At 38.1% G+C, this 26,679-nt stretch overlaps 1 protein-coding gene across 1 annotated transcript; it reads right to left on the bottom strand.

Moving 5' to 3' along the window:
• Window positions 1–1,316: 1,316 nt before the first annotated feature.
• itga2.2 (integrin, alpha 2 (CD49B, alpha 2 subunit of VLA-2 receptor), tandem duplicate 2) lies at window positions 1,317–26,290 on the bottom strand. The gene is made up of 31 exons (XM_078953254.1): window positions 26,169–26,290; window positions 26,009–26,097; window positions 24,994–25,117; window positions 21,739–21,848; window positions 21,455–21,546; window positions 21,172–21,286; window positions 18,936–19,063; window positions 18,660–18,808; window positions 18,320–18,470; window positions 17,770–17,935; window positions 17,610–17,686; window positions 17,367–17,505; window positions 15,748–15,893; window positions 15,512–15,655; window positions 14,710–14,913; window positions 14,041–14,171; window positions 13,796–13,959; window positions 10,642–10,793; window positions 10,461–10,571; window positions 10,067–10,152; window positions 8,533–8,671; window positions 8,367–8,450; window positions 8,219–8,295; window positions 8,047–8,130; window positions 7,153–7,255; window positions 6,926–7,036; window positions 6,651–6,761; window positions 5,720–5,833; window positions 5,539–5,628; window positions 4,751–4,867; window positions 1,317–3,938 (listed from the first exon to the last, which is right to left on the bottom strand). Exons 2-31 carry the CDS (start codon window positions 26,052–26,054, stop codon window positions 3,849–3,851), a joined length of 3,555 nt encoding a protein of 1,184 aa, XP_078809380.1. The 5' UTR covers window positions 26,055–26,097; window positions 26,169–26,290; the 3' UTR covers window positions 1,317–3,848.
• Between the last annotated feature and the right edge of the window lie 389 nt (window positions 26,291–26,679).

The raw sequence follows: 26,679 nt of genomic DNA, 5'->3' as shown, positions 1-26,679 counted from the left end.
ATAATCAAGTTTGAATGTCTACAGTAATTGAATTTTATTGTTAATGAACTAATTGGGTGATAAACTTTGATCACCCCTCCCAATTTTTCCATTCTAAGTTCCAAAAAATGTCAAAAGATTCATGAAATACTCTTTTTTTTGGAGTACAAAAAACGTTTTGAAATGGTAAACAGTCTGCATCTGCTTTAATCAGTGTCATTTAATTTTAATTTCAACATGTGGCCCAACTTTGAACATTTATTTTGTTAGAGGGTTTCAAAGAAGAAAAAGGGACAAAATCTTTAGATCATGTTGTTTTTTTAGTTTATACAGCCTTCCTTAGTTCTCTCTTTCTGGCTTTGCCAAGCATAGGACTTATTTTTTAAAATTAAAGCAAGAAATATGTGTCAACAAGTGTCAAAACTTCAAGAGATATATTTAGATGGGAAGAAACTATGCAAGAAAGTTTGTTTCCTGTTGAGTCACAGCTCCGTTCTGGCTGCTCTCGACCAATTTAGATTTTCTGTTTCTATAATGAAGAATTTTAAAAAAAATCTTTTCTGACCTCAGCCTGTACCCCTCCCCATCATGATCCAAAATCAAAAGCGGTTCAGACCGTTCTAGCCCTCATTTATCTTGTGTCCCCAGCATCTGTCAACACGGAGAGAGGTCCCCACACTTGATGTCAACTTAGGTTCAAAAACCGTCCAGTGTCTTGTGTCAGTGCGAGATCCATCTCTTTGAAGGGTCGAAGTTTCCAAAACAGTGTCTGACATGAAAGACCGTCTCTGCCCTGCAATGAATTTTAATGTAACGCCTGTTGTCGAGAAGCCCCCAATGACATCTGAGCACAGGAACAACAGGGCTCTGGGTCCTTTAATCTGAACTGAACGGGGTTCAAACAGACTTCCACAGCAAATGATTCACAGAGGTTGGAGTGTTTTCCACGGGGAAAATATTTACTATTCAATCAATCCACTTTTTGAATTAAAGTGGGACTTTTTACATTAAACAAATTTAAACTCTGTGAAAATCTGCAAGAGCTTACGTCTCCACTGAGCCAGACATTCTTGCTCATTTTTTAACAGCTTCTGAAAAGACTCTTCACGGATCCAGAGGATAAACCAGTGCTGATTGTACACAAATAAATGTAAAATTCCATGAAATTAGTCAACTAGAAGATGGACCAATGATGGAATAACCAGTCTTTCCCAGGCTAGAACAAACTATCTTCCTAAAAAAAAAAAGCATCTCAAAAATAAAAGCAGTTTCCAAAAATTTCTGCAGATGTAAACATTGTGTGCAAGAAATATGTTTTTTGTTGACATATAACAGAGTTGAGAAGGTAATCAAACCTTTATTCGAACAACGAATCCCTTTAAAATGTTTTTAGCATTCAATACAATCACATTGAGAAAGTGCAAATACAGGACATTTGTCAAACAACGTCACCTTTGATTTCCCTGCAAATATTTCGAAATTGGTCATCATTCCACATTGATGTAGATCAGTTGCTCTCAGTTGTACCTGTCAGTCATCTCATGAAAATCTCAGAAGGATAAACATGAAAAAAAAAAACACTTAGCTGTATCTCATCTCATCAAAATATTTCCAAATTACTCCCTGTACACCTTTACATGGAATCCAAAGCTGTTTCACAACACATGGTCATGAGTAATTGGGAAATGGAGAGGTTCCACCATTTATCAAATCCTATATACCCCCTTGAACAAGGTGAGCCTGAGCCCAGTCTCCCCCTCCTGCAAAATATGCAACTTATTAATGACAAAAAGCACATTCCATTTCACCAGAGAAATGAATATTAAAGACTGCTGGGTGCTGATGTTGGCTGACTGGAAAGATAAACAGTCAGAAACACATTCCAAAACAGCCCAGGGACAAACTAAGCTAATTGCAGGAGAGCATGACAGTTAATAATATGGAAGGAAATTCACGCTCTGAGGAAAAATCTCAATTGACTTGTAATTCAATAAAAGTGGTGCAAGTTCTAGTGCCACAATAGGTCAAAAGTAAAAAAATAAGATTATTCCAGTGTAGAAAAAGTCAAAAAGGAAACATAAAACAAAAAAACACAACCGTTCTTAATCAGATTGGTACTTGTATGAAGGAAGAAAGCAGCCACCTATACAAGAAATTAAAAATCTACAACATGCTGCCACCTTGTGGCAAAATGGAGCAATTATTTTACCCCCTCAAACCTATGGGTTTGAGGGGGTAAAATAAACTCTAAACAATATTTACCCCTATAGAAAAGTTTAAAGTGTAACACCTAAATTTACCTGTTAGATTCTTTAATGGTTTGAATTCTAATACTGATTATTTTTTGTCTTCGTCTTATGTAGCAATGATACTTGAATTAGCCCTTGTACTATGCTAGGCACTTTAACATTGGGAGTTGGGTCATCTAGACCCACTAGACAGTGCTCTGAACCCTTTTTCTTCAATGATTTGTGATCTTCACTGGTGTCCATGGATTACATGAAATCCTCTCCACCTTTGTCATGGTAGGAATGACACGTCAATGCTCATCTTGACCCCATAGGATAGCACAAGGGTTAAATGGGTTTTTGTATTTAAGAAAATTCCCAATGACTATTATTTGAACTATTCCAAAAAAAGTATTAACTCCAACAAGAGAGTGAAACAAAACTGTTAAAATGATAAAAATACAAAAAAAACACAAAAAAAACTATATTAAACATGACGCCTTGTTATTAGAAAGTATACACAGTTTTTTAAACATGTTAATTCTTTTTTCCACTTAATGAGTTATCAATGACTCTAAGATATTCTGCTGTAAAAGAAACCCTGATAGTCCTGAGAGTGAATTAAAAACAGAAGTTTCTGCAACAAAGTTTCTCCCCAAAGTGAGATTGTTGATGCGTAGAAACAGAAGCTGCAGAACTTCGCCTGTAATATTTATAATTTTGTAATTTGTTTTTCAGAACTTTTATACATTTAAAAAAAAATTCAAACTGCATTGAGTGAAATAGTTGTGGTTACAGTGTAAAACTCAGGCTTATAATCTTTGCCTCCTGTTGATGAACCTCAGCACTGTGACATCTACAGTTGTGATGTTGAAGTAAAAACAGCTAGAAGGCCCCAGTTAAGTGGTTACTGTTTAAAGACCCACTGATGAAAACGCTGTTTTTAACGTGTTCTTGTGGAATTCTTCTGATGGTGGAGGACATATATACATATATATATATATAAAAACATCAGAATTGCACCTCTGACTATTACTGTTTTCAAATCGTTGTGAATCAAGAGAAGACAAAAATGCTGTAGCTATGATGCAGCAGCTACAGTCGGCGAGACACAAGCTCCCTGCTCCGCTCCGTTCTGTAAACAAATAGATCCATATGCGTCTTTGTTTTCCTCGACTGAGCTGGTATGTGGCTCAAAACTGTATGGCTGCTTAGCTCCAATATTGCTCGCCATTTTTGCTGCACCGATAATGTTAGGTTGGGGGTGTGAGGGGCAGTAAGGTAGCAGGAGAGAGTGTAAACGGATGTGTAACAGGAAGTGGGGTTGGTCCACCTGCTCACACCTCAGTCCTCCTCCCAATTACTGCTGCTCTGCAGAAACTATGTCCTAGAAAACAACAGGTTCTTTTGGATTTTTGCTAAAAACAGCAAAATCATAATTGAAAGACCACTGGGAACGCTTTTAAAAATGACTTAAAAGAGGATCAGAGTGGGTCTTTAAAATGCCTTTCTTTGCTATTCTCGTATTAAACAGCATCCAGTGCTTTAAAATGCTCGGTTTGGCTGAGCTTTTGTCTCTTTGCACCTAAGATGAACCGATATTCACGCTGACAGAGAGGTCTGCAGCTTTTCCTCCGTGGCTTAAAGGACCTCGTTGACGTGTGCTTGGCTCTGTTCGTCTTCGTCTGACTCCTTCTGAAGCTGCTGGTACTTTCTTTTGAAAAATCCAACCTAAAAAGGAAGAAGATTGACATAGTAAAACTTTTTCTTTCGTATTACATTAAAAATCTAATCTCTAAATAAAAAAATCAAATCAAATAATAACCTCAATGAAAGTCAAATGAATTCTATTTAAAAAATCCATAACTCTCCCATGAACATGCTGGTTGACCCTGTAAAGCGCACTACATCAAAGATATGAAAATATCTTCTAATTCTTTGGGTTCAAGATTTTCTTTAAACCCCTTGATGAAATCTACAAATATTATTGCATTTATGGCACATTTGGGTGATTCAGTAAGTTTTAATGCAAAGATATTGACTTAAATGTTGAGGAAAAAAAGCATCTTATTTACCCACTGTCTCAAATTTGAGCCACATATTTTTTATTTTGGTGTAACCTATTTTGTAAAGAATTAATTTTTGACACATGTTGCATTCTTTCACTACAGCAAGTAGTCATTTAAGAAAAGACGAGTTATTGTTACCATTAAGTTTTGAAAATGAGCTAAATTTTGTCTGCCAACAGTGTTAATGAGATTTCATGGGAGCAGTCATCTTGAAATGAGCAGGAAAAAGGGATTCTACTGCTCCTAGTGGAGTAATAATGAACTACAGGAGAGAAAACAGAGTAAATACAATGAATCTTAAAGTAAAGTTTTAAACATGCAAATGAGATCGGGGTCTTAGAAAAACATGGTACAAATATGACACTAATGTTTTATAGGTAAAAAATATAATACTTTCAGATCACTAGACCATTCACAAAAGTCATCAGGCTTTGTTAAGTACAATTTTCTAACAAGTTTAGCAAAGGTTGTTACCTTGTAGAGAACCCCAACAGCCAGAGCTAGTAGCAGCACGCCTGCTATGGCGCTGCCGGCTATCACCCCCACCGGAACGTCAGCTGTTTCTCCAGGTTTGCTTATGGTCAGAGTCACCTGGACACAGAAGCATTTTTTTTGTCACACTTTCATTTAGGAGAGAAAAATTCAAACTGTACTTCATCCCCATTTTTTGCTTCATACATATTTTTGGCAGAAGATGTTTGTTTTTGAAGTTTTCACAGCTGAAAAAGTGCTTTAAAACCCACTCTGATGAAAACTGAGTTTTTAATTGTTCTTGAGGCGTTTTTCTGATATGAAGACAATTAAGCTTCAAATTGCATTCTCAAGTATTTCTTTGTTCAAATCGTTGTGAATCAGGATCAGACCAAAAAAATGATATTTGAGAAAGAGCTTATTTGTGGCGTAGAAAATATTCTCTGCAGGCCACAAGCTCTCAGCAATGGAAAAGGGAAGAGGGGCGGGGTTGCTCTTCACCAACAGTTCCGCCCACAACTTAGAGGGAAATTTCTAATAAACTACTGGTGCTCTGCAGAAACCATGTCTCAGAAAACAACATGGTTTTTTTTCTATTTTGGCTAAAAACAACATAATCAGGAATAAAAGACCGTTAGGAATTATTTGAAAACGAGTCAAAAGAGGATCGAAGTAGGTCTATAACAATCCGACAGCATCAACAGAAGCAGTCTAAAGAAAGGCTGCAGTAATTTTGGCAGCATGCTCTGTAAATAAGCTGCACCATTTGAGTAATGAAACTGGGAGCTCACAGGAAGCTGTTTGAGGCCAATAACCAGCAGATTTGGGTCAGAGGTTTCCACGTCCAGACTGGAGGTCAGCTCGATGGTCTGATACGTGGCCTAAAAGGGCGACAACGGGTGGCTCTATTAACGAGCAAAACGATCCAAATGCAACAAAGCTAAAACATTCATTAAGGATGAAGGAATTTACTGTCATAAAGGTGCCGTTCCAGATCCTTGTTTTCACTTCCACAAAGTAATGGGTCCAAACGCTGGTGACTTTGAGAATACACCTAATCTTTTCACAATTTGCACTCTTGCAGTCCTGTCAGGGCAAAAAAACAAAACAAAAACTTATATTTATATTTACATAAGGTTAATAAGCATGCAGGGGTAGTAACGCAAGAAGGAGAAGCAGTTAAAGTTTGTCTGCATGGCATTTTACTCTAATGAAGGAATTTGGACATTTCTGGTATTTTAGCACCCCCTTGTGGTCAAGTGATAGAAACGGGTTAAACAATTTAAAAGTGGATGAATTTATAGTGTATAAAAATTATATAAAAAATAATGATATTAAATATAAAAACAAAATAAACTATTTCAGGAATAAGCAAAGCAGACAAAAATGTGCTAAATTGTTTTTTGAGCCTTTAGAAAAAATGCATACATTGTAAAAATTGGGTTCCTTCTTGTTCAGTTGAAAGGTTTTATATTATGACATAAATAAATACATTTTAATCCTTTCAGCCTTCTAAAATTAGGTACAGAACAGAATTTAATGTGATAACTATATATTTTTTGTAAAAAGCCTTTGAAATCCACATATGGGCTGGTAATATTTGAGTGATGCACTAGCTAAGGTCTGTATTGCTGTATTAAACGCACAATCAAATCACTATAAAAAAGGAAACAATCTGCCAATGGTGAGAAAAAAGGGGAAAAAAACCTAGTCACTAAGACATTTTTCCTTAAACTAAGATTGTCTTGCAAAACCTTCTTGATAAGATGATTTTCCTTGCAAGACAGAAAATAAGACTATTTTTCTTCAAACAAGGGTCTTTTTACTTTCTTAAGATTCTGTGTTTGCAGTGAAGTATCAAGTAGCAACAGAAAACCTGGAATGTAAAGTTCTAGTGACTGACCAGTTTCTCGATGCCTCTCAGGCTTTCCTCTGTGAAAGAAACTTGGTGCTTTTTCTCTGCTATTTTCAGAGGATCGATGAGATGATTGGAGTCACAGTTAACAGAACCTCCCTGCAGGAGGAGAAATGAGTCATTCATCCCACAGTTAATATTCTGCATATGATAAAGCGGGAAAAAACATGTGTTCATAGCTGCATTTAACTACCATAACCTTTTTGAAATTAGGGCAACCTTTAAACCATTTTTTCTCCTGAAAAAAAAAAACGACCACTTACTCCATGAGGTTTTACATCCATCAGATAGAGGAGAGGATTTCCACCTTTAGTCTTCAGCGGCAGACCGATGGTGAGATACAGAAGGCTGAGGGGCACCGAGCCTGTTGAAACCTTTGAGAAATTTTCCTTTTCAATTATTTTATTTTTATTTTTTCACAAAAAGAAAGCAACTAAAACCTGAAAAGTAGGGATGATGGGATTTATGGGGTTGCATTCATGAGCGGCACCTTGACTGTAAAGTTAAACTCCGGGCCGATGTCGTCCACGGTCTCCACTGTGGTGACAACTGGTCTGGATGCATCTGCCACATAAAAGTTGATATTTGACTCCCTTAAAAACAAAAGACAGGAGAAATGAACAAACTGAAGTCCACACTAGGACAATACAACATCAGACAAAGCACAGTCAAAACATTTCACATTTTCAAAAAACTTTATAAAAAAATGGTTTGGTTACAAAACAGTGGGGATGGATGTGTGTATGGTGATGATAGTGGTGATACACAAAAAAAATGTTCTTTATTGTCACTACCTTTGTTTGTGGTGATAGGTAGGAGTGTTTTATAAGTGAATGAAAGTATAAGGGGGTGTGCTGAAAGACCCACTCCAATGAAAATGGCGGTTTTTGGTGATTTTAACATGTTCTTATGTAATTAGTCTGATAATGGGGGATAAATATTAAGAAAATCAAGCTTAAAAATTCAATTTCAGAGTATTTCTTTATTCAAATTATTGTAAATTAGGAATAGACGACAAAATGCAGTTGGAAAAATGTCATATTTTTGACGGGGAAATAAAAACAGCCACAGCTCTCTGCTTCAAGTTTCTAAAATTCTAATGAACTACTTCCGTTCTGCATAAACTATTTCCTATGCCTTAAATGGCATAATCATATATTAAAGACGCTTTTACAATAGATCAAACGATGAATGCAGTGGGTCTTTAAATAAGCTCAGCTTCTGCTTTCCAACATGCCTAAGCTGATTTCTAAGAAAAAATAATAATAATTATTAATTGCTGCTGTTGTTTGAGTTCTATTGTTAAGAGTTTTTCTTTTCTCCTCAGTTTTGTCATCTGCATGTTGGAAATAAGTTATAAATAAAGAGAGATATGAATGCCCACCTGGATAGTAAAACTCCTGTGTCGTACTGAAGGGAAATGGATTTGAATGCATCATTGTCTGCAGGATTTTCCTCTTCGCCATCACTGCAAAAACCAGCCGGGACACGACGTTGATCACACAACTCAATCAAGCACACATTTCCAACCACAAATGATGTATCAGTTCATGTACCTTTTGGCCTGAAATGTCACCTCAGCTTTGTTTTGTAACTGATTTAAATTATAATTAAACTTGATGGAAAATTTCACCTGCAGGGAAAAAAACAACAACTGGTAAATATGGATGCTGATGACAAAAAAATACTTCAACTCTTACCCACCTCTTGATCCTCTTTTAAGACTGGGTATCCCACTTGACACGTAACCGTGTCTGTCTCTGTGGACGTGCAGTGGACGCCATCAGCCTGTAATGATTCATTATGCGACCAGTTAAGGTGGAACATTTCTGTGATTTTCCTTTCTTCTTTCCTTTGTTTTTTTACTCACCGCAGAAAAAGTGGAGTAGAACAGGTTGGCAGAATATTTGACTGACACTCGAGTGTTGTATGCGTTCTCTTTTTTGTTTTTCACAGAAACATCAAATGACAGATCTTGGTTGTTGGCGCTGACTAAAGTTTGACCAGAGCTGTGAAACAAGAACACAAACTAGACTTAAAAAAAATGATTTTACGCCTTTGAAAACACACACACAAAAAATAACATGCGTGCAAAAACACCAGTAAAATCCACTTTTTTTTTAAAGCTATTGTACTTTTTTCTCTGAAGTCTGTCTAAACTGCTTTATGACACCAGACCTCTCTTGATTTTGGCTGCTGGGACAGGCTCATAAGAAAGAAAAAAATAGTGTTAAGAGTTTCCAAACCCAAACATCAAAGAGGGGAATGTGAGATTGAGTCTAAGACTTTCACAGTCTTTCCATTTCTTGAAAATCTATTCTTCTTGACGGCTTTATGTGAAATAATAACTGGAACCACATTACAGGACTTGAAGCAGCATCTGCAGTCCACCCTGTGTTCTCACTTCATGAAACCTTCAGAAAAAGGAACATTTTTCCACAAATGTCCTCTTAAAAAACATGTTTGACATCTTAACTTGTAGGCAAAGTTAACAACATCTAGAGTAAATATGTGGTTCTTGAAAATGTGAACAAAATAAACTAAACTTAAAAGATAAAATAAGCAGAGGAGCAAACGGAGACCCAAGTCTGGTTTACAAGATTAACTTATAGAAGTTATGTATTGGCTTGAAAACAATCTCTCATTTCAATAGAAAGCCTTAAACCCACCTTTTCCACCTGACTCTCCTCAAACGGGAATGCAAAGGCCTTTTTTCAAAACTGTTTGTTTTTTTCATTGCTGCTTTATTTTTTCTCCCTCATTTTTGTATGGCAACCTTGGGTTCCAAGAAAGGCGCAAAGCTAATGAAATTCATTATTACTGTTGTACCATGATTTTTTTATTTTTTTTTGGTACCATGATTTTTAACTTCTATACAGTTAATGCTGCAGATCATTCAACAATTGTAAACGTAAAGTTAAGCTCTGAGGTTACTGAGTTTTCTCTAAGGCAGCACCAAACAGGACGAAAACAACCTTCCTCTTCAAAACAGGCATCCACACTTTTTGTTACTCAAATTTAAATTGAATGAACTGTTAAGCTGGATAGCTTCCATATTGCTCGCCACTAATGTTAGGTTGGGGTTGTGTGGTGCTGTAAGTTAGCTGAAGAGCTAACAGAGTTTGTAAACAGAGAGCTCTCAGTTATGGGTGATGAGAAGGAGTTGCTCCTTGCCAAAGGTCCAGTCCAGTTCTTAACTCAGAGGTGAATTTCTAAAGAACTCCTGCAGAAACTATGTCTTAGAAAACAACACAGGTTTTTTGTTTTGGCTAAAAACGGCTTAATCATAATTTAAAAAAAACACTGGGAACGCTTTGAAAATAGATTAAAAAAATTATCAGGGTGGGTGCTTTGCTGTTTTGACTGTAAAGGGTACTATAAATGAAGATGTATTGGATTCTTGCCTGGATGTTTTAGTGTCCGTCTTTACGCTCAGCACCAGGTCGCTCAGGCACACCTCGTCAGACCCGCAATCTTTTGTAAAAGGGATCTGGAATCGAAAAAAATAAAGAAAGCCCAGAAGGTTAGTCTCAGTGATGACTCACAGGTGGGAGCATATGTTTACTGCACTGGATGAGCTTTAGTCTGGCTGCTGACAGAAAACACGACCTGCGTGACAAAGTCAAGCAGGCCAGTAATTACCACGAGGGCCAAGCATATCATTTTAAAGGACTGAGCAAACACCTTGTAAAGTCTCACCTGGTGTGCTCCAGACAAGTAGACAGTAAAGGAAAGATAATCGCACACAAACACACAAACTAAAATAAAATAAGTTACAGTAGATGTTCTATGACTTACAAAGAACTCAAATGCACTGGGGGAAAATATGTCCAGGACAGGATTCCCATCTGCATTCTCCTGTTCAATTTCTACTTTCAAACTCAGGGAGTTCACAAAGTCCGGTGTTTCCTGGTGAACACAAAGAGAAATAATCAAACGCAGCTCAGATGATGCAAAACAAATGATCTTCAAACCTTACCTGAACGTAAACCTGGAAGTCTTGACACAGAGGTCCTGATGTTATTTGTGCTTTCTCTTTTATGGAGCGTTCATTGTTTTTGGTGAACATGCCTCGTGACGTCACACGAGAATCCTGCAAGTTGGCATCTAGAGTTAAAGTGTAGAAAATGCCTGAAAGAAATTTGGGGACAATGAAAAAATTACATATGTATGTTTTTTTTAACTTAAATCCCCCTTCTTTTTTTAACATAAAAATCATAGAACCGTCCTGTTTTTTCAGCTTGAAAATGTGTTGAATTGTATGATAGAAAGATCCAGCCGCCAGATCTGTATTTTTAATTGCAAGTCAAACATTCTCTTTACCTGAGGTAACACAGCTGTAACACCAAAATTAAAGTTTCTAAGTTCCACTTAAAGGGGCTATATCATGCAAAATAACATTTTTGAGCTTTTAAGTACACTATAATGTTGATTCCTCACAAAAAAACACCCAAATGGGTATTTTAATCCATTCATTCATTTTTGGGTATACTCTAAACCACTGTGCTCTGAGCACCAGCCTCTCCCAATCCAGGAAAACGAGCAGATCTTCACATTGTGATACAGGTAAATTAGAAACAGCCCCTTGTAGGAAGAGTCTGCGCTACCAGCTCCGCCCCCAGGCTATCAGACACACCCACTTTCTCCACGGAGCTAGAAGTGATCGGCAAAAGGCTTTCATTTTATATGCACAATATGCACATCATCTCTGCAAAAGTTCAGATGTCGTGGGCGAAAAGCAGACACGCTGCCAAGGCCGCCTCTAGGTTGACATAATGAAATGGGCGACACCCACAAGGAGCAAAAGGCGGGGCCTCAGAGATTGAGTCGTCTTACTTCCAGGTTGGAAAAGACTTCTGGAAAATAGCTCATATTTTACCAAAAAATAAAAAATAGTTCTTTAGTGAGCCAAAGGTAACATAACATAATTTCCGGACTATAAGCCGCTACTTTTTTCCTGCGCTTACAGCTTACAGCCTGCAGCTTTTTCAGTGACATGGCTAATTTATGAATTTAATTGGCGGCCGCCATGTACGTACTTTCAGACTCAGTGAATGGTTTGAATTCTTTATCTAACACCAAGCACAAGTCATTTGTTTTTCAACAGACTAAACAGCCAAACAGCATGGACCTCACTTCAGGTCTTAGACACTTCAGTCATGGTTCAACAAAACGAAACACGCATGTCCAGCCGCATCCCAGAATCCTTTGGTGCCATTAGACCCAACGTGCACGTGATCGCCGCAACAATATGATGAAGCTTTCAAGTTAAAAACAATCGTTAAAAGCAGCGTAAAAAAATCCACCATCGCCAACAGGTTTGGAAAAGCTGGTCGGCTGCGTGACGGAGAGAACAGCGCATGCTCAGGAGGGAATTTACCTCTGAGTCATAGTGACTCGGCTGGCTGCACGTAAATATGTGGGAATAACATCAGCCTTTATTTTGTCGGGACACAACTGGAAACACAAATCCACGTGATCGTTTTTACGGTTTCTAAGGACTGACCAGAATTTTGCATTGAAAAGCTGACAGCCTCCGTGTGAGCTGGAGACATTTTCTCCTGCTGCTCGAGCACATTGAGCTGCGGGGCCGATGGCAGTCTGATGGCTCCCACACGTAACAACGCATCCGCCCCTCATCCACAAAACGTACAGTATTAAGTCCGATTGCTCTGCACAGACACGATTTGCTCCTCCCTGGAGCCGCCCTGGCCAGAGGTGTCGGAGAGAAGATAGGAAGGGGAGCGCGCGGGGCGAGCGCGGAGCGTAGAGGCGTCCGCGGAGCAACAGTGTTTGTTGTGGAAGGAAACTTCTGACGCACGCGCCGCGCTGAGGCGCTGGTATCACGCTGAGGCGCGCGCTTTTCAGTCGCCGCTGCTTTATTTTACTAGTGTGTTTTTTTAACCAGCCCTGTTACTCCCATAACGCTGCCGCGACACAAGCGGAAGGAGAGCTGTTCCCGTTCACCCCTCCATCCACTGCTGCTACTTGCTCATTCTTAAACACGTACAACAGTGTGGCAAGCCGGGCGTTGGCCCCGCCTTTAGCCCCTAAGACTCATGGGAAATGGGGGATCGCGGATGTAAATTTCCTCATCATAACTGAGGGATGTAATGTTGATTATATGGTTACTGTTTGTAATTTTATGTATGATACCTAGATTGTCAATAAGTAAAAAAAACAAAAACAAAAAATAAAAAAATAAAAAAACCATAACTGAGGAACTTGTGAACAGAATAGAGGTCCATGCTGTTTGGCAGATGTGGGTGTACTGAAATGCATGAGCCTGAGGCAAGGCTGACTCCTCCCACAGTGTGCTAATGAATCACACTAACTTAGGGAGTCAGGATGTGATTTACCAGGTTTAACATTTTGCCTAATACATGTAGCTTTTATTCCAACGCGATTTGTGTATGTTTAAAACAAATAAAACACGTGAAAGTGGGTGGGTGCGGCTTATAATTGGGTGCGCTTTGTAGTCTGGAATTTACGGTATTATCATATATATGGATGTTGTTCCCTCTGAAAGGCTTAAGAAAAGCATGTTATAGGCCTTTTAAAAAATAAAATGTTTATTGGTTTGTCTAAGGCAGGGACTCTTTTAACTCTCCACCGTGGTTCCCAATGTGTGATAGTAATTTTACTTGCATTGATTCAATTCTAGTCAGTCAAATTTATGAATTTTTGGCTGAGGTGCCTCCATAACAGTCGACTAAACTGTGAGTTTTTAAAGCACTGCTTTCATTGCAATAAATCAGAAGACTTTGTGTGATCAACACGTTTCAAATACTAAGATCACAAGTTTGGTAAATATTGACATTCTGTAATTTTTGATAATTAAAAAAAGTTTAAATACATATGATCTTTTACAATATTCAGTAGATCTTCTGAAATTTAGCATCATTACTTTGGAACTTATTATTGTCACTATAGAGTGGCACAGTGGTGCACTTTCCTGTTTAGAGTTTTCATGTCTTTAAAGCACTTTTAGTCAATAACAACTACTTTCATATTCAACACTGACAAAACAGCTGTACGACCTGAAATTTCTGCAAACGTCTTTCAGAGCATTTTTTTCATATTCCTAAAAAATCTGCAGCATGTATTATGTTTGTCACAGATGAATACAGTACCGATAGGTCCCATAGAGTTCTTGGGCTTGAAGGAAGCGGTTAAGCACAGCTTTGTGTTGAAACATGTAAGCACGCGCCCCTTGATGTTGCACTGTTTGTTGAAAATGTTGATTTTATCCGGGTTGAAGGAGGCAGAAGCAGTCACACTGGCCACGCCTCTGGACCTGAAAACAACGTCAGACTTCAGACCTACAGTGTTTCCTCACTATAATTATCTACGTTTTTTGTGTGTTTCTTTTGCTCACCAGAGTTGCACTGCTTTGCCATAAGCACCAACGGAGATGTCGGGGATGGTGTCTCCATTTAGATCCTTGGTGCTGTCAAGAGATCTTCCAAAATACTGAAGCTGAGCATCCAGTTTGGAGCCAAAGATTCTCTGTAAAAGGCATAAAAAATATTTTTTTTAAAAACAAAAAAAAAAAAACAGAGAGCTGATGATGAACATTTCCTTTGACTACTTTTCACAACTTTCAGACTCGGGGGGGGGGGGGGGGGACCATTGACTGAATATGGGAACTGGACTGAGTGACCCCGCTCTTGCATTTCAAACAGGAAGTACCCACTGGCTCCAAGAAGCCAAAATCCCGTAGACTTTTATAGAAAAATAAACAGCTATTACTCAAAATATCCACCCCCCCACACATTTATTTTTTAACATGTTCTTTGCTAAAGCTAGTTTTTTTCATGACATTTTTCCCACAGTGCAGATTTTACTTTCAAGTGGTATGAGGTGTGGACTTCCAATGAGCTCACTCCTGATTGGCGAGAGTGGGCGCCATAGAAACAATGACTCGGACGGCCTTGGACTCCTGCTTACTGACGTCGTCTGGTTCCAACACAGTGGCGTCCGTGTCGCGAAAACATGAGTGAAACTGACATCATTATACAGTCAAAGGTGTGAACTCAGCTGTCACCTGTGAAAACTCTTTGTTCAGTGTCTTCTTTTGCCCATTGTAGATGTAAATGACACCTCTCCCTCTGTCCTCTAACGGCGCTCCCACTGCAACATCGCTGTAACCATCCAAGTCAAGGTCAGGAATGGCAGAGATGGCTGTCCCAAAGCGAGAATTCACAGTGGGGGGTGGGCCGCTGAGAAGCCCCTGCTCGTTCAGAATCCCCTTCAGAAAATACAAAAAGATTGATTTTCATTAAAGAAGCCAAACTACAACACAAAGGCTTTTTTAAATAAAAATAATATTAATGACTATGAAAAAATATTTCATTTCACAAAAAATAACAATATGAAACTAAATATTATTAGATTATTCTGACTATATTATACTGAGCCCATCTTTTCTTAGTTGCTCTTGTTTTAAGAACTTTTCTTTTAAATTGATAAGAAGCAGTAAAAACTCATTTTCAGAAGTGTTGAATTTCAGCAAAGGATGTGGAAAAATTGTAAGACAGATTTATTTTCACCAAGTTTGGAAATATTCCCATTGTAAGGCAATTATTCTTTATTTTTAAAGTAGAAATTACTCCTCCTGAAACATTTTTAAATAGCCTATATTATTGTACAGCTTCATATCAACATAAATCAGCTGATTTAAATAAAATAACTGGAGCAAAGTTTATCCTCTGAGGAAGGGATGCAGATTCACATCAACAGACAGGATGAAGATGAAGAGGAAACTTTTGTAGTCACATCTGTTAGTCGATCTCATTTCTAACGCACATGTTAGTCTCACAGCTACATCTTTTTTAGTTTATGGTTACCCCGGTGACAGAGAAGAGGTACACCCTGCCTTCCTCTTTCTTCAGCTCTCCCATGTACATGGGAGCCCCCACCAGCAGGAGGTCGGTCACACCGTCCCTGTCCACATCCAGAGAGCACAGGACGCTTCCAAAGTACGATCCAATCTAGGGCAGATGTAAAAAAGGCATCTACTTGTCTGGGCTTCAGAGTTCTAAGCTTCTGAAGTCTGAGCTAACAGATCTCAGAGAGTCGGTACCTGCTTCCCTCTTTGAGAATCGATGACAGCCGCCTGCTTCTGAGCGTTGATGGTGTACACGAGGACTTGGCCGGAGTGATTTGAGCGAGGAGCTCCAGCAACAAAGTATTCTGCAGAGCCATCAGATATTGTGGTGACAGAATAACCTGCACAGGAATGTAGAAAATAAATGTAAGGATAGTAAGCTGACTTTTGGAAATACTTTTTACCAACAGGGTGCATCACTATGAAAGACCTTCCTCAATGACATAAACTACATTTGTGAGGTTTTGCCTCGTTAAGTACAGTAAAAAAAACATGAGCGCATGTTTTTTTATTTATTTATTGTATATGTGGGTATGTTTGCATATGCATGAAAACCCACATCAATCATCTTTTGATCTATTTTCAAATTGGTCTTTTGATTATAATTATGCATTTTTAGCCTAAATGAAGAAACCCTGTGTTGTTTTCTAGGACATCGTTTAGTAGTTCATTAGAAATTTCCCTCTAAGTTGTGGGCGGACCGTTGGTGCGGAGCAGCCCTGCCCCCTCTTACCCTCCCCGTTGCTGAGAGCTTTCTATTTACACTCTCATTACTTAATTTTATTCTATTGGTCAGAATAACCATTCTTGCTTTGATACTTTCTTTTAACATCTTGTTGCTAATCCTAATTTTTTATTTTTTAATATTGTTTAATGCAAATTATTTAAACTAAGAACTGACCAATCAGATGCCTCAGTAATAGCATGTGGTGCCCCCACCTCAAAAGTTTGATTGACAGATTCGCCTGAGCCTGCTTTCGGTGGAAGGCGTTTGGATTTTCAACAAGCTCACTCCTGATTGGCGACAGTAGTTTCCATAGAACCATTCGGACCAATCGCTGTCCTCTGATTCCAACTTGGGAATGTTCGTGTTGTGGAAAAATGGCGAAAAAATTTGAAGAAGCCAGAAGAAAAATATTTTCTATGGGTGACATCACATCTGCTCAGTCCAATTCTCTCTCATACAGTCAATGATCTAGTCGTCTACCGGTGGATCCATCAGAATGGTGCGGAGCAGGTGGTTTGTGATCTGCCCAGCCTCCCAAGATTTTTTTTCAACAGGACTTTTTCATCTGCTCCTGATTCACAACGATTTGAATAAAGACTCACAAATGCAACTTTAAGCTTAATATTCTGGTCAGTTGTAAGACATTTACAACTGCTAACAAATGTCTTTATAAGCAGCTTACTACAACATTAAAAGTGCTTGTTAATGTCTTATAAATAGTTTATTAAGGACACCTATTATCAAGCGTTACCAATATTCTTCATGTATGTCGTCTATCATCAGAAAAAGGCCACAAGGACATGTTAAAAACACCCCAAACTGGATTTTTCTCTAAAAGGGTCTCTGAGTCCCAACGGTCATAAAGATCCTTTTGCAGTAATCTCTTCTACCTTTCTGCACAACAAAGTTGCTCAACAAAGGCATCAGACACAAAGCGCTTTACAGTTTCAGAACTATAAACTGTATAAACTGTTTCATCCTTGGAAGGTGACTGAAGGCCTCCCTTTTTCCTGGAATGAATAAAATTCGGTGCTTACATAGAAACTATCTATTTTCATAGATGTTGAGGAGAACTGTGGAAACGTACCCAGTAGTGAGCTGTGATTTCTGTCCTGCAGAGCTCTCTCAAAAGCTGAGGAAGGGAGGATGTTAACGTTTGACCCTGTGTGATGGACGACGGTTCCACTCCAGGCATACGCTCCCACTGCTCCCAGCATCATCACATTCTGGAGCAGCACAAACATCGGGTAACACAATCAGACCCCCTGCAAAACTGGTATTGTGATTGAAAGCACCAGACTTTTTTCTATTAATCTCGTCATTAGTGTACCTGTTTACTGGAGAAGTGAGCACTAAATCCCACCTGGGACATCTCCATCTGGAAGTTGTCTCCTCCTTTTCCAGTACCTTAATTAAACACGGCATTATTTATGCATCACAAGAAAAGAAAAGCCGATAAAGAACCTTCTCAAAATAGAAGTTATATCCACCCTCTATATTGAAGATACGGTTGCCAAGAGTTCCAGTTATGCTGGAAAGAGCGGCTTCTTCTGAAACGTTGAAGAAGAAGTTCTCTGTGGGTAAACTGGCTATGGATTTAATTTCTGTGATGAGGTTTTCTGTTTCTAGGTTATTTCTTATGTAATAACCCAGAACCTGGAGGGGTAAAAAAAAAAAAAATCAAACTTAGAATCAATTTAATTTGACACGCTTGTAAGCAAAAAGTTAATTTATTAAAAGCCTAAAAAACTAAAAAGCTCTTTTGTATTAAATGAAAAAGTCAACGTGGAAAAAATTACATTATTCTTAAAGCATTTATTCACATACTTTTTCTTAAGGAAGTTGTGATCCAACTGATTTCTTGCAAATCAAACGTTGGAAGGTAATAATTTTGACATTTATAAATGACCTTTAAAAATATCTATTGGAAAACTCACAAAAATGCATTAATAGTGGAAGCTGTACAGCATAAGTGTATTCATATATCCTAAGTTCCCAGCTAACCAAGTGGTTGGCTAAATAAATAAATAAATCACGCACCGCTATACCAAAGCGAGTGATGCCTTTCTTCTGACATTCTGCTATGACCCTTTCACGTTTGTCGTAATCATGAGACTCGCCATCAGTAACGACCACCATTACTTTGGAAGCACCGGGTCGACCACCATATTTTTCATCAAAACCCTGTTGACTAAAGAGAAAAAAGCAAAAGTAGAAAATTATTTATGACGTTTTTTAAATAAAAAAATTGCATAAAATATAAACAAATCTAAACTTTTTATGAGTAAATTAGCAAAATATGCACTATTACATACTATCTATAAGTTTGTGAGTAGTGCAACACATGGATAAAGATTGTTTGTTTGTGTGCAGCACCAACCTGGCAAACTCAATGGCACTGAAAGTATTGGTCATAGTGCCGGACATTTGTGTTATCTTGGATGCTGCGGCCAACAGCTGCTCTTTGGTTTTATATCCGTTCATTTGGATGTCAAACTTGGGATTGACAGCATACTGAATGACACTGACCTGACATGATAACCAGAAAAAAAAAAGACAGAAAAGTAAATAAAACTGCAAAAGTGAAGAATCATGCAGGTGTCAGGATTCTAACTGATGTCATTTTCCAGCAAAGACAGAAAAGCATCTGTGTCACCTGAGTGCTTTGGGGCCCGATGTCCAGGGAGGGTATGAGCTTCAGGACAAAATCCCTCATTGGCTCCCAGGGATAAATGCTATTGGAACCATCCAAAACAATCACAATATCCATCGGTCCCCCACACTCTGAAAAATGAATCAAACAGGAAAAAATAAAAAGCATAAGAAAAAAGTTTGGCCATGAAACTCATTTTAGAACTGTGCTGTACTGGTTTCAGTTCCTTTGTGTTGTTTGAAAAAGGGAGATAACAAAATCCTATTTATCCTTCAGCTGGTTGTAAAAACGTAAACATCTGAGTGGTTTAAGAGTTTAATCACCCACAAGCAAAAGCATTCATAAAAGTAGAAACGTGTGTCATTTCTAAGACAAATGCATGAGCACAAGTGGTGTTAAAGCCTTAAAACACGTAGTCTCAGATGAAGATCTACTAAAATACTTTTTTTGGATAAAACTTAAGCACCAATTAAAAAGAAGTGCATAAACAAGTCAGCCTCTTAGCAGAAATGGTTTTCTGGGTATCTGCATATACAAAACTATTTCACATAGTGGGAATATTAATTCATTGACATTGCTTCAGGCTATTAGTTTTTCCCATGCACATCTTTCTAAAGATAGTCCTGCCTGGCGTCTGGTAAAAGCATATATTTCTAATGAACAATATTAAATACTAACTTTTTTTTTTAATCAAATAAACTCATATTTGAAATGTCTCTGTTTTGATAATAATCTCAAGCTTTTTGTTTTGGACTGATGGTTATTTTGGTCTTGTTTCACACATTATGGCAGAATTTCAAACGTTGCAAATCAAAAAAAGTTGTTGTCATTGTTTTTATAAAGATGTAAACTATTGTAGCTTGTATTGAGAAGATTGAATCACTTAAGAACCTGGAGCTTCCAGTATCTGACAAAGCTTCATGGATCACTAACACCATCGAAAGCGGCTCACGTTTTTTAGATGGTTAAGAAGAAAAAAGCTGCATTTTTCTTTAACAAAATAATGAGAAATAATTCATCTAAATTTCCATCCTTTTACTTATGAATGAATAAAAATCAGATTAGTAAGTAAATAATGACATTAGGAAGTTTGTGTTTTTCTGCAGTTGTTTTAGTTCAACTGAGATGGCATTAACCTTTATGTTCATGTATAGAAAGCAAACCCTCATCAATAGAAAAAGTATGTTTCTTTGTATTTGTATTTTTACTCATAAGTAATGCAAGCAGCAGCTGACTTAGTGGTCAAAATGAAATTTCTGTAACTTCAAGTGTGGAAAATGAACTAAGCAAGTTTAACAAGTGGGTGTGGGTCTGACAGAGCGGCTGATCTCATCGGAAAAGTCAAAGAAAAAAACACTTGAAAAACACTTTTTTTGTGCTTTACTTACAATGAGAAACAAAAACATCAAACTGACAAAAATAAGAAACAGAGGATTTTTGGTCAAACAAATTCTATGATGATTAGAAAAAAACAAGTTCAAATAAAATTATTATGAGTTAGGGCCTAATATTGTGTTATTGTTGGCAGATTTTAGGTGTGACGACCAATTAGAAAAGTATGTTCAATGTACCAATTTTGTCTTCCATCCTTTAGCTTTTTGGAATTACAAGAAAAAGAACACTTTGATTTTGATCTGATTGCCCCATTTGGCCATTTACATACAAATTAGATAATCTGGTTTTATTGGAATAATCTGAATTAATTTAAAACAATCAAAATCAATAAAGCTCCGGCAGATGTTTTTCCCTTGTAGCACTTAACCCCTTCATGCCTAAATTTATTTCCAATGATATAAAAAAAATGTTCTTTTCATTAACAAGGATTCATACATTCAGGTTTATTCTAGTTGTTTGTAACATGTCATATCAGTTGGTCTAATCATGTTATTACTATTTATACATATATATATATATTGTTCTTTTTTTCAGTAATCTATTAATTTTCTTTATTTCGTTTTTTGTTCAAAATGTAAAATGAACTTCTGGGTATTTACTGCACCTGTATTAACCATGTGGTGTTGTTAAACTATAAATAATTTTAAAGTTTTTCTTTTAGTTTTTCTGTTGTTTTTTTTCCATGTTGATGTTAAATGAAGTGAAGCCCTGGATTAAATGGTGCCTCACAAATCTTTGAAATATGGCATGAGGCGGTTAACTTTGATGAATCCGGTAAATGAATGTGTGCAGTACTGATTAGTGGATTTGCTCTGAGTTGAAATGTTGCGTAGCAGCTGCTTACTCTGAACAGCATCAGAGAAGGCAGGTTGAGGCTGAAACAGTGCATCCAGTTTTGCACAAACCCCAGGGTAGTAGTTCTGATCGCCACACTGCTGGCCCCACAGAGGACCACACATCTGCATCCAACCACAAAGAAGAAGACAAACTCAAACCTTTAAACTGAACAGTCTGGGCTTCCCATATGGGAGAATCTGGATAAAAATGGCTGCAGTACTTTCTGACAGTTACTCGAAGGTTTGCTGATGAGTGTGCACTGAAAAAATATGTAAAAGATTCAAACTTACCAGTAGTCCATCATCTGCAGGCATGCGGGTTAGAGTCAAACCCAGAGACATGTTAATGTTGATGTTTGTAACTTCTGGAATTCTGACAGAATCTGGATTAAAATGAAATGAAAAAAACAAGTTTATGTTGCAGAATAGGAATGGATATAAAGAAATACCATATGGCGTGTATACTTTTTTATTTTTCAGGCGAAAAGGTTTTCATGGAAGTTGAAAGAACTACAATGATGAGGTTTTTGCCCCAAAGTTTGGCTGAGGTTAAACAACTTCTGTGCAAAGTTTACCTTGAAGGCTGAGTTTGTCGCAGCTGGTGGTAGATCCTGAGACTGGACACTTGTAAACATCTCCTTTCCTGTTTTCACTATATCCACTCCAAGGAGCACCAACCAGGAGCCTACAGAAAAGAGAGAGTTAGCTCACAGACAAATACTGAAGACATGGACTCCGCTTTTCATAAAGAGAGAAAAGTGCAAAAACATTTTATGAGTGCAAATTTAAATGACAAAATATTACTTTAGAGAAAAAAAATAGGGTTTCAAACACTGGTCTGAATGCATGCAAACACTCCTCTTATCAACAAGTGGAAGCAGATTACTCATGCACTTATCTTTTCTCTTCCAGAATACAGCAACAAGACCATGAGAAGCTCGGAAGATGCACATGAGCTGTAATCTGCCCCCACATCCCACTTCCTGCTGGCGCCTGCACTTCTCAAAATATTCACCAGTGCACACCACAGGAATTGGTCAATGTCATTCGATTTGAGTCATCTAAAGGTTGCCCAAGCTGGTTGGCTCAAGTGAGTTATTAGAAATGAACGGCCCTCTACCTTGATTGCGCAAAGGGGCCGCTCCTCCAGAGAATGAGTTATCTGTGAGTGTGCAGCAGCCAGACATGACAAAGAAAATTACTGTTTAACTAACTAGTACAAAGTGAAGCTTTAGTGAATAACACCAATGTGATTGTGACATTGGCTCAAGAAGCTTTGAGGAAACGGCGCACATGTGGAACACTTGGAAACTAGGATTGATTTTTGCCCTGAAAAGTTGCTTATCAGTTTGAAAAAATATCTGAACAAACAAGCAAACAACATCTCAACCTGCAAATTTGTAACAAAAAATGTCTTTCCCATAGTAAATTATATTTTTAACATTTAAAAAGATTAATTTAAAACTATATTTGATGAAATTGATTTAAGAAATGAAACCACATTTTAATAAAAGGTTTGTTGAGAGAAAAATATCTGCAGAAAAGTTCAAAGTAATGGCTAACAGCAGTTTTAACAAACATGGTTCAAATCCTGTAATCAAACTGCCAAGACCATAAAGATTGGCCTGCTTTCTTGATAAGTTATATTTTGGAGTCATGAAATACATAAAAAAAGTCCAACTTCTTGAAGAAAACTTTCAGTTTGTGAACAAACTGATTTTGTTGAATGAAAGTCATTAATTTGCAAAAACAGCACTAAAACTAATTGGAATGCTATAAAGTCCCACTCTGATCACCTTTAAAAGTGTTCCCAATGATCTTTTGATCACGATTATGTCATTGGACATAATAGGACATATCTTCATTCTAGGACATATTTTCTGCAGAGCGGCAGGAGTTCTCACTTCCCATCATCCACCTGTTTACATGCTCTCTTGCTAGCTTACAGCCCCTCACAACCCCAACTTAACATTACCAGTCCAACAAAATGGCAAGCAACACTGGAATTATCCAGCTGTACAGTTCTGAGCCAGATGCCATTTTAGACAATGAAAATGAAAATGTACACAGATCTAGTCTTCTGCAAGTGGATGCACCCGGGTGTTGACTTTTATTTTAAAATATAAGACACATATGCTTCCAACTGCAAAATCTATTTCACTGGTACAAGCCCTTTCAAACCATTTTTTTTTGTCTGCTCCTTTTTTTTATGTTAAAAACACCAAAAAACAAAATTTTCATTGGAGTGGGTCATCAATGTTTTCAGTCTGGTTCCTAACCTTTTAGGGTGATATCATTTCAAAATGTGAACAGTCAAACCAATACTCAGAGTTAATGGGTTTTTAAGAAAACATGCACTAGACGTGACAAATGTTCAAATGTCAACAAAGCACTCAGCAGCTAACTCACTGGCAGACTCTGAACAACCTGCAGCCCAAGAGTTCTGTTCCTTTGGAGGTTATAAAGAAAAGCAGGAGCAGCAAAAGCAGGTAAAAAGCCTTTAGCTCTATTTTTTTGGATTTGGAAATGGTTTATTTCAAGCAATTAAAAAACATTAACAAAGCAAAACAAACAACAGAAATATACATCTACACGTCCACATACCCTTAAGTGTTTCTCCTGATCTGATCAATTTATAATTTCACAAATATCTTTAAATGTTATCAGGTTTTTGATCTTATTAAGCAACCTGAAAATGCTCGCCTGTAGCTTAAAGGTGACAGATTAATCGGCTTTTATCACTTGGCAGGCTAACCTGTCTCTGCAGTGGGTCCTGCTCCAGTAGTGAACATCACGCCTCAAATGATGAGGCAGGCCTCCACAAGTAATCCTCCTGACACTCTGAGGGCGTGCCAGGTAAGACTACCTGAAGTTAAACTATTTATGTCCCCGAGGGAGCTTTTTGCCTGTTTGTTGGGTTCCGGATTTGTCAAGCAACAAAAGAAATTTGAGCAAACGAAATCTGTGAGGTATTTGGGCTAGGGAGGTTTTAGTTCTGCTTTTATGCTTTTTATTTTTTGTTATTTCCTGTTGCTCACATGTCCTCTCGTTTCAGCTGTCTTGACTTTTCCCTCCAGTGTAAATCTTCCCACAGTGGGTTCACCTGCCCTCCCTGATGTGCGCCCCTGTGTGTAATGGTGTGTAATGGTCTGCACTTGTTGCCGGATTGTTTTCTGCGTTTCTCAGAGTTACGAGCCTCCCTGTTTTTAGAGTTTTGTCTGTTGAAGCGGAAATTTTCTTTGGGAGATCCTATGTCCTGCATTTGTGTCCACTCCTCACCCTGACAAAATCAACTTATGGAGATTTCATGAAGGAGAAAAAAACTTTAAATCACTTTGTGGGGTCTAAAATGAAATTTTCTTCATGTTTGCAGTTTAAATCCAAAATGACCTAAACTTCAAACAACAGCCAGTGTCGGGAATTCTTGGTCGTGAACCTCGCCTCTTGCTCGTCTAGCGCTCCCAGCCATCCCCCTGTTCCATCTGAATGAAGCCCATCTGCTATTGAAACGTGTATTTGTAGAGTTAGATTAGCTAATTCCTCTCTAACAGTCCTCGTACATTGCCTGTCCGTCCTGGGAGAAGGGATCCCTCCTTCATGTCGACTTCCCTGAGGTTTCTTCTTTTTTTTCCCCCGGAATTGTTTTCTATTTTTTCTTTTTTTTAGGAGTTTTTCCTTACCAAAAAGGAGGGTTCAAGGGCAGGCATGCACAGTTTATTCTAGTCTGTTTAGTTTACTCAGCCATTGTAGTATGTGGACCCCGTTGAGACAACTGCTTTTTAATATGGGCTAAATAAATAAAATTGAAAGATGAAATAATGAATTCCTACCATTTGCCCTGATGGTTTGTTGCTTGCTGGACTGTGTACCCAAACTCCTCGTTTGCTAAGCCGCTAAAAATCTTAGCATCTGCAGTTCCAACGTTGAACGAATGCAACAGACAGATTCGGTCAGCTGGAAAGGGAAAAAGATTCAAGGTTGTTATGACAATAAGGCTCTATTTTTTTACTTGTGATGATGCAAGTCTTCACAAAAAGGGGCACCCTGACTTATTCTGCACCACCAAAGGAATTCACTTAAATAACGAAAGAGTTTACTGTTAAAGAAATTGGGGATTTCTCATTCAACATCGTTATCTGATTTTACAAATTCTTCAGAAAAAAATCTTGGAAAACATTCATATTAAGACTTCTGAACAGCAAGAAGATCTTGCTTTAGAGCACAGATAATTAAAAATATAAAAACCATATTTATAACGAATAGAATGTGATTTAGATTCATAAGATTGTAAAAAGCAGACGAGCAAAGACTTCTGGCACTGAAGCAGCATTTCCCTTCAGCTTCCTCCCCTGTCAGGAGTGGCTGCATCAGCCTTGACTCATGAAGTCTGGGCACTGAAAAAGTTTCAGGAAGGACAAATAAACTTCTTTTGTAACTTTGTGGATGATCAAAAAAAAAAAAACAACAACAACTAAGAAACCCCAATCATGCTGGTGTGAGTCAAGTGTGAGTCCTCCTGCAGACGCAAGCCCGTGCAGGCAGGTTCAGCTTTCAGCCTGCGCTGGACAGGAATGTGGATGAATGTTGGAGGGACTTTCACCAACAAGCCCCCTCTGCCACGCCTGTTTACCTGCGCCACGAACTCATGCAAGACATTCTGAAAAAACCCGATAACCAGCTGAACTCTAAAGTTTTCACAAAGTCAGCCCGAAACCTCAGGAATTAACAACAACACCGTGCGTAATCCTAAACCCAACTAATCTGAAAAGCTCCTTTTTAACAAGAGATGCCCATAAGAATTAGACATAGTCTGAGGAAAATGAGGAGGAAAAGTCAAATACTCACTAATGACTAGGAGAACAAAGCAAACATTCCCCCAGTAGACATCCATCCTGTCCGTTCGCGGCTGTTTGGAGCGGATGATGCCGCTGCGCCTGTCAAAAAGTTGGGGCTTCACAGTCAGCCGTGACGCACCGGAAACGCCGCCCCTAATAAGGACTTTTACCTGCCGGTGCAAACCAGGACCAGAGCCGTGTCCGAGGGCGAAGTCCGCAATAAAAAACGAGTCTGAGCAGACTCAGAGGAAGTCCCGCAGAGAGGAGGAGGCAGGCCGTGAGGAAGAGGAGTTCAAAGAGCCCTGAAAGAGACCCCACCTTCCCAATAGCCTCTGTTTTAGAAGAAATATGAAGGAAAACATTGTATTTATAGTAACATCTCTGGACTTTTCTTATTTTTTCTGAAGCCTAAACTTCTATATTATGGAATTAGTTTTGAGCCACATTAAACTAAACTACAACAATTAATTGTCCTGATGAGAAATCATGAGGGGGTGTTGCATTACTGGAAAAACAGCAACCATGACCAGACAGGATCATGGGAAAGATTTAACCTTTTTAACAATGACAGAACTCCAGCTGCTGCTTGTTATGCTAAAGTAACAGTTCTTGTAAGCCCAAAAACAAACAAACAGCAAGATGAATTTTAAAAGACAGACTTTAACGAAGGCGGTGTTTTTG

The sequence above is a fragment of the Oryzias latipes genome, chromosome 9 (assembly GCF_053564925.1).
Source record: "Oryzias latipes strain Hd-rR chromosome 9, Olatipes_Hd-rR_3.1".
Taxonomy (NCBI): domain Eukaryota; kingdom Metazoa; phylum Chordata; class Actinopteri; order Beloniformes; family Adrianichthyidae; genus Oryzias; species Oryzias latipes.
Note: the sequence above shows the minus strand (reverse complement) of the source record. Positions and strands in the feature narration are given on the sequence as shown.

Bases quoted from the DNA above. Each gene is read 5' to 3' on its own strand.
- itga2.2 (XM_078953254.1), bottom strand. From the start codon at position 26,054: ATGGATGTCTACTGGGGGAATGTTTGCTTTGTTCTCCTAGTCATTA. The intron at 25,118-26,008 runs GTGAGTATTTGA...TTCCCTTTCCAG, and splicing joins CTTTGTTCTCCTAGTCATTA to CTGACCGAATCTGTCTGTTG. The intron at 4,868-5,538 runs GTGAGCTCCCAG...TTCTGTGTCCAG, and splicing joins TTGGCCTCAAACAGCTTCCT to GTGACTCTGACCATAAGCAA.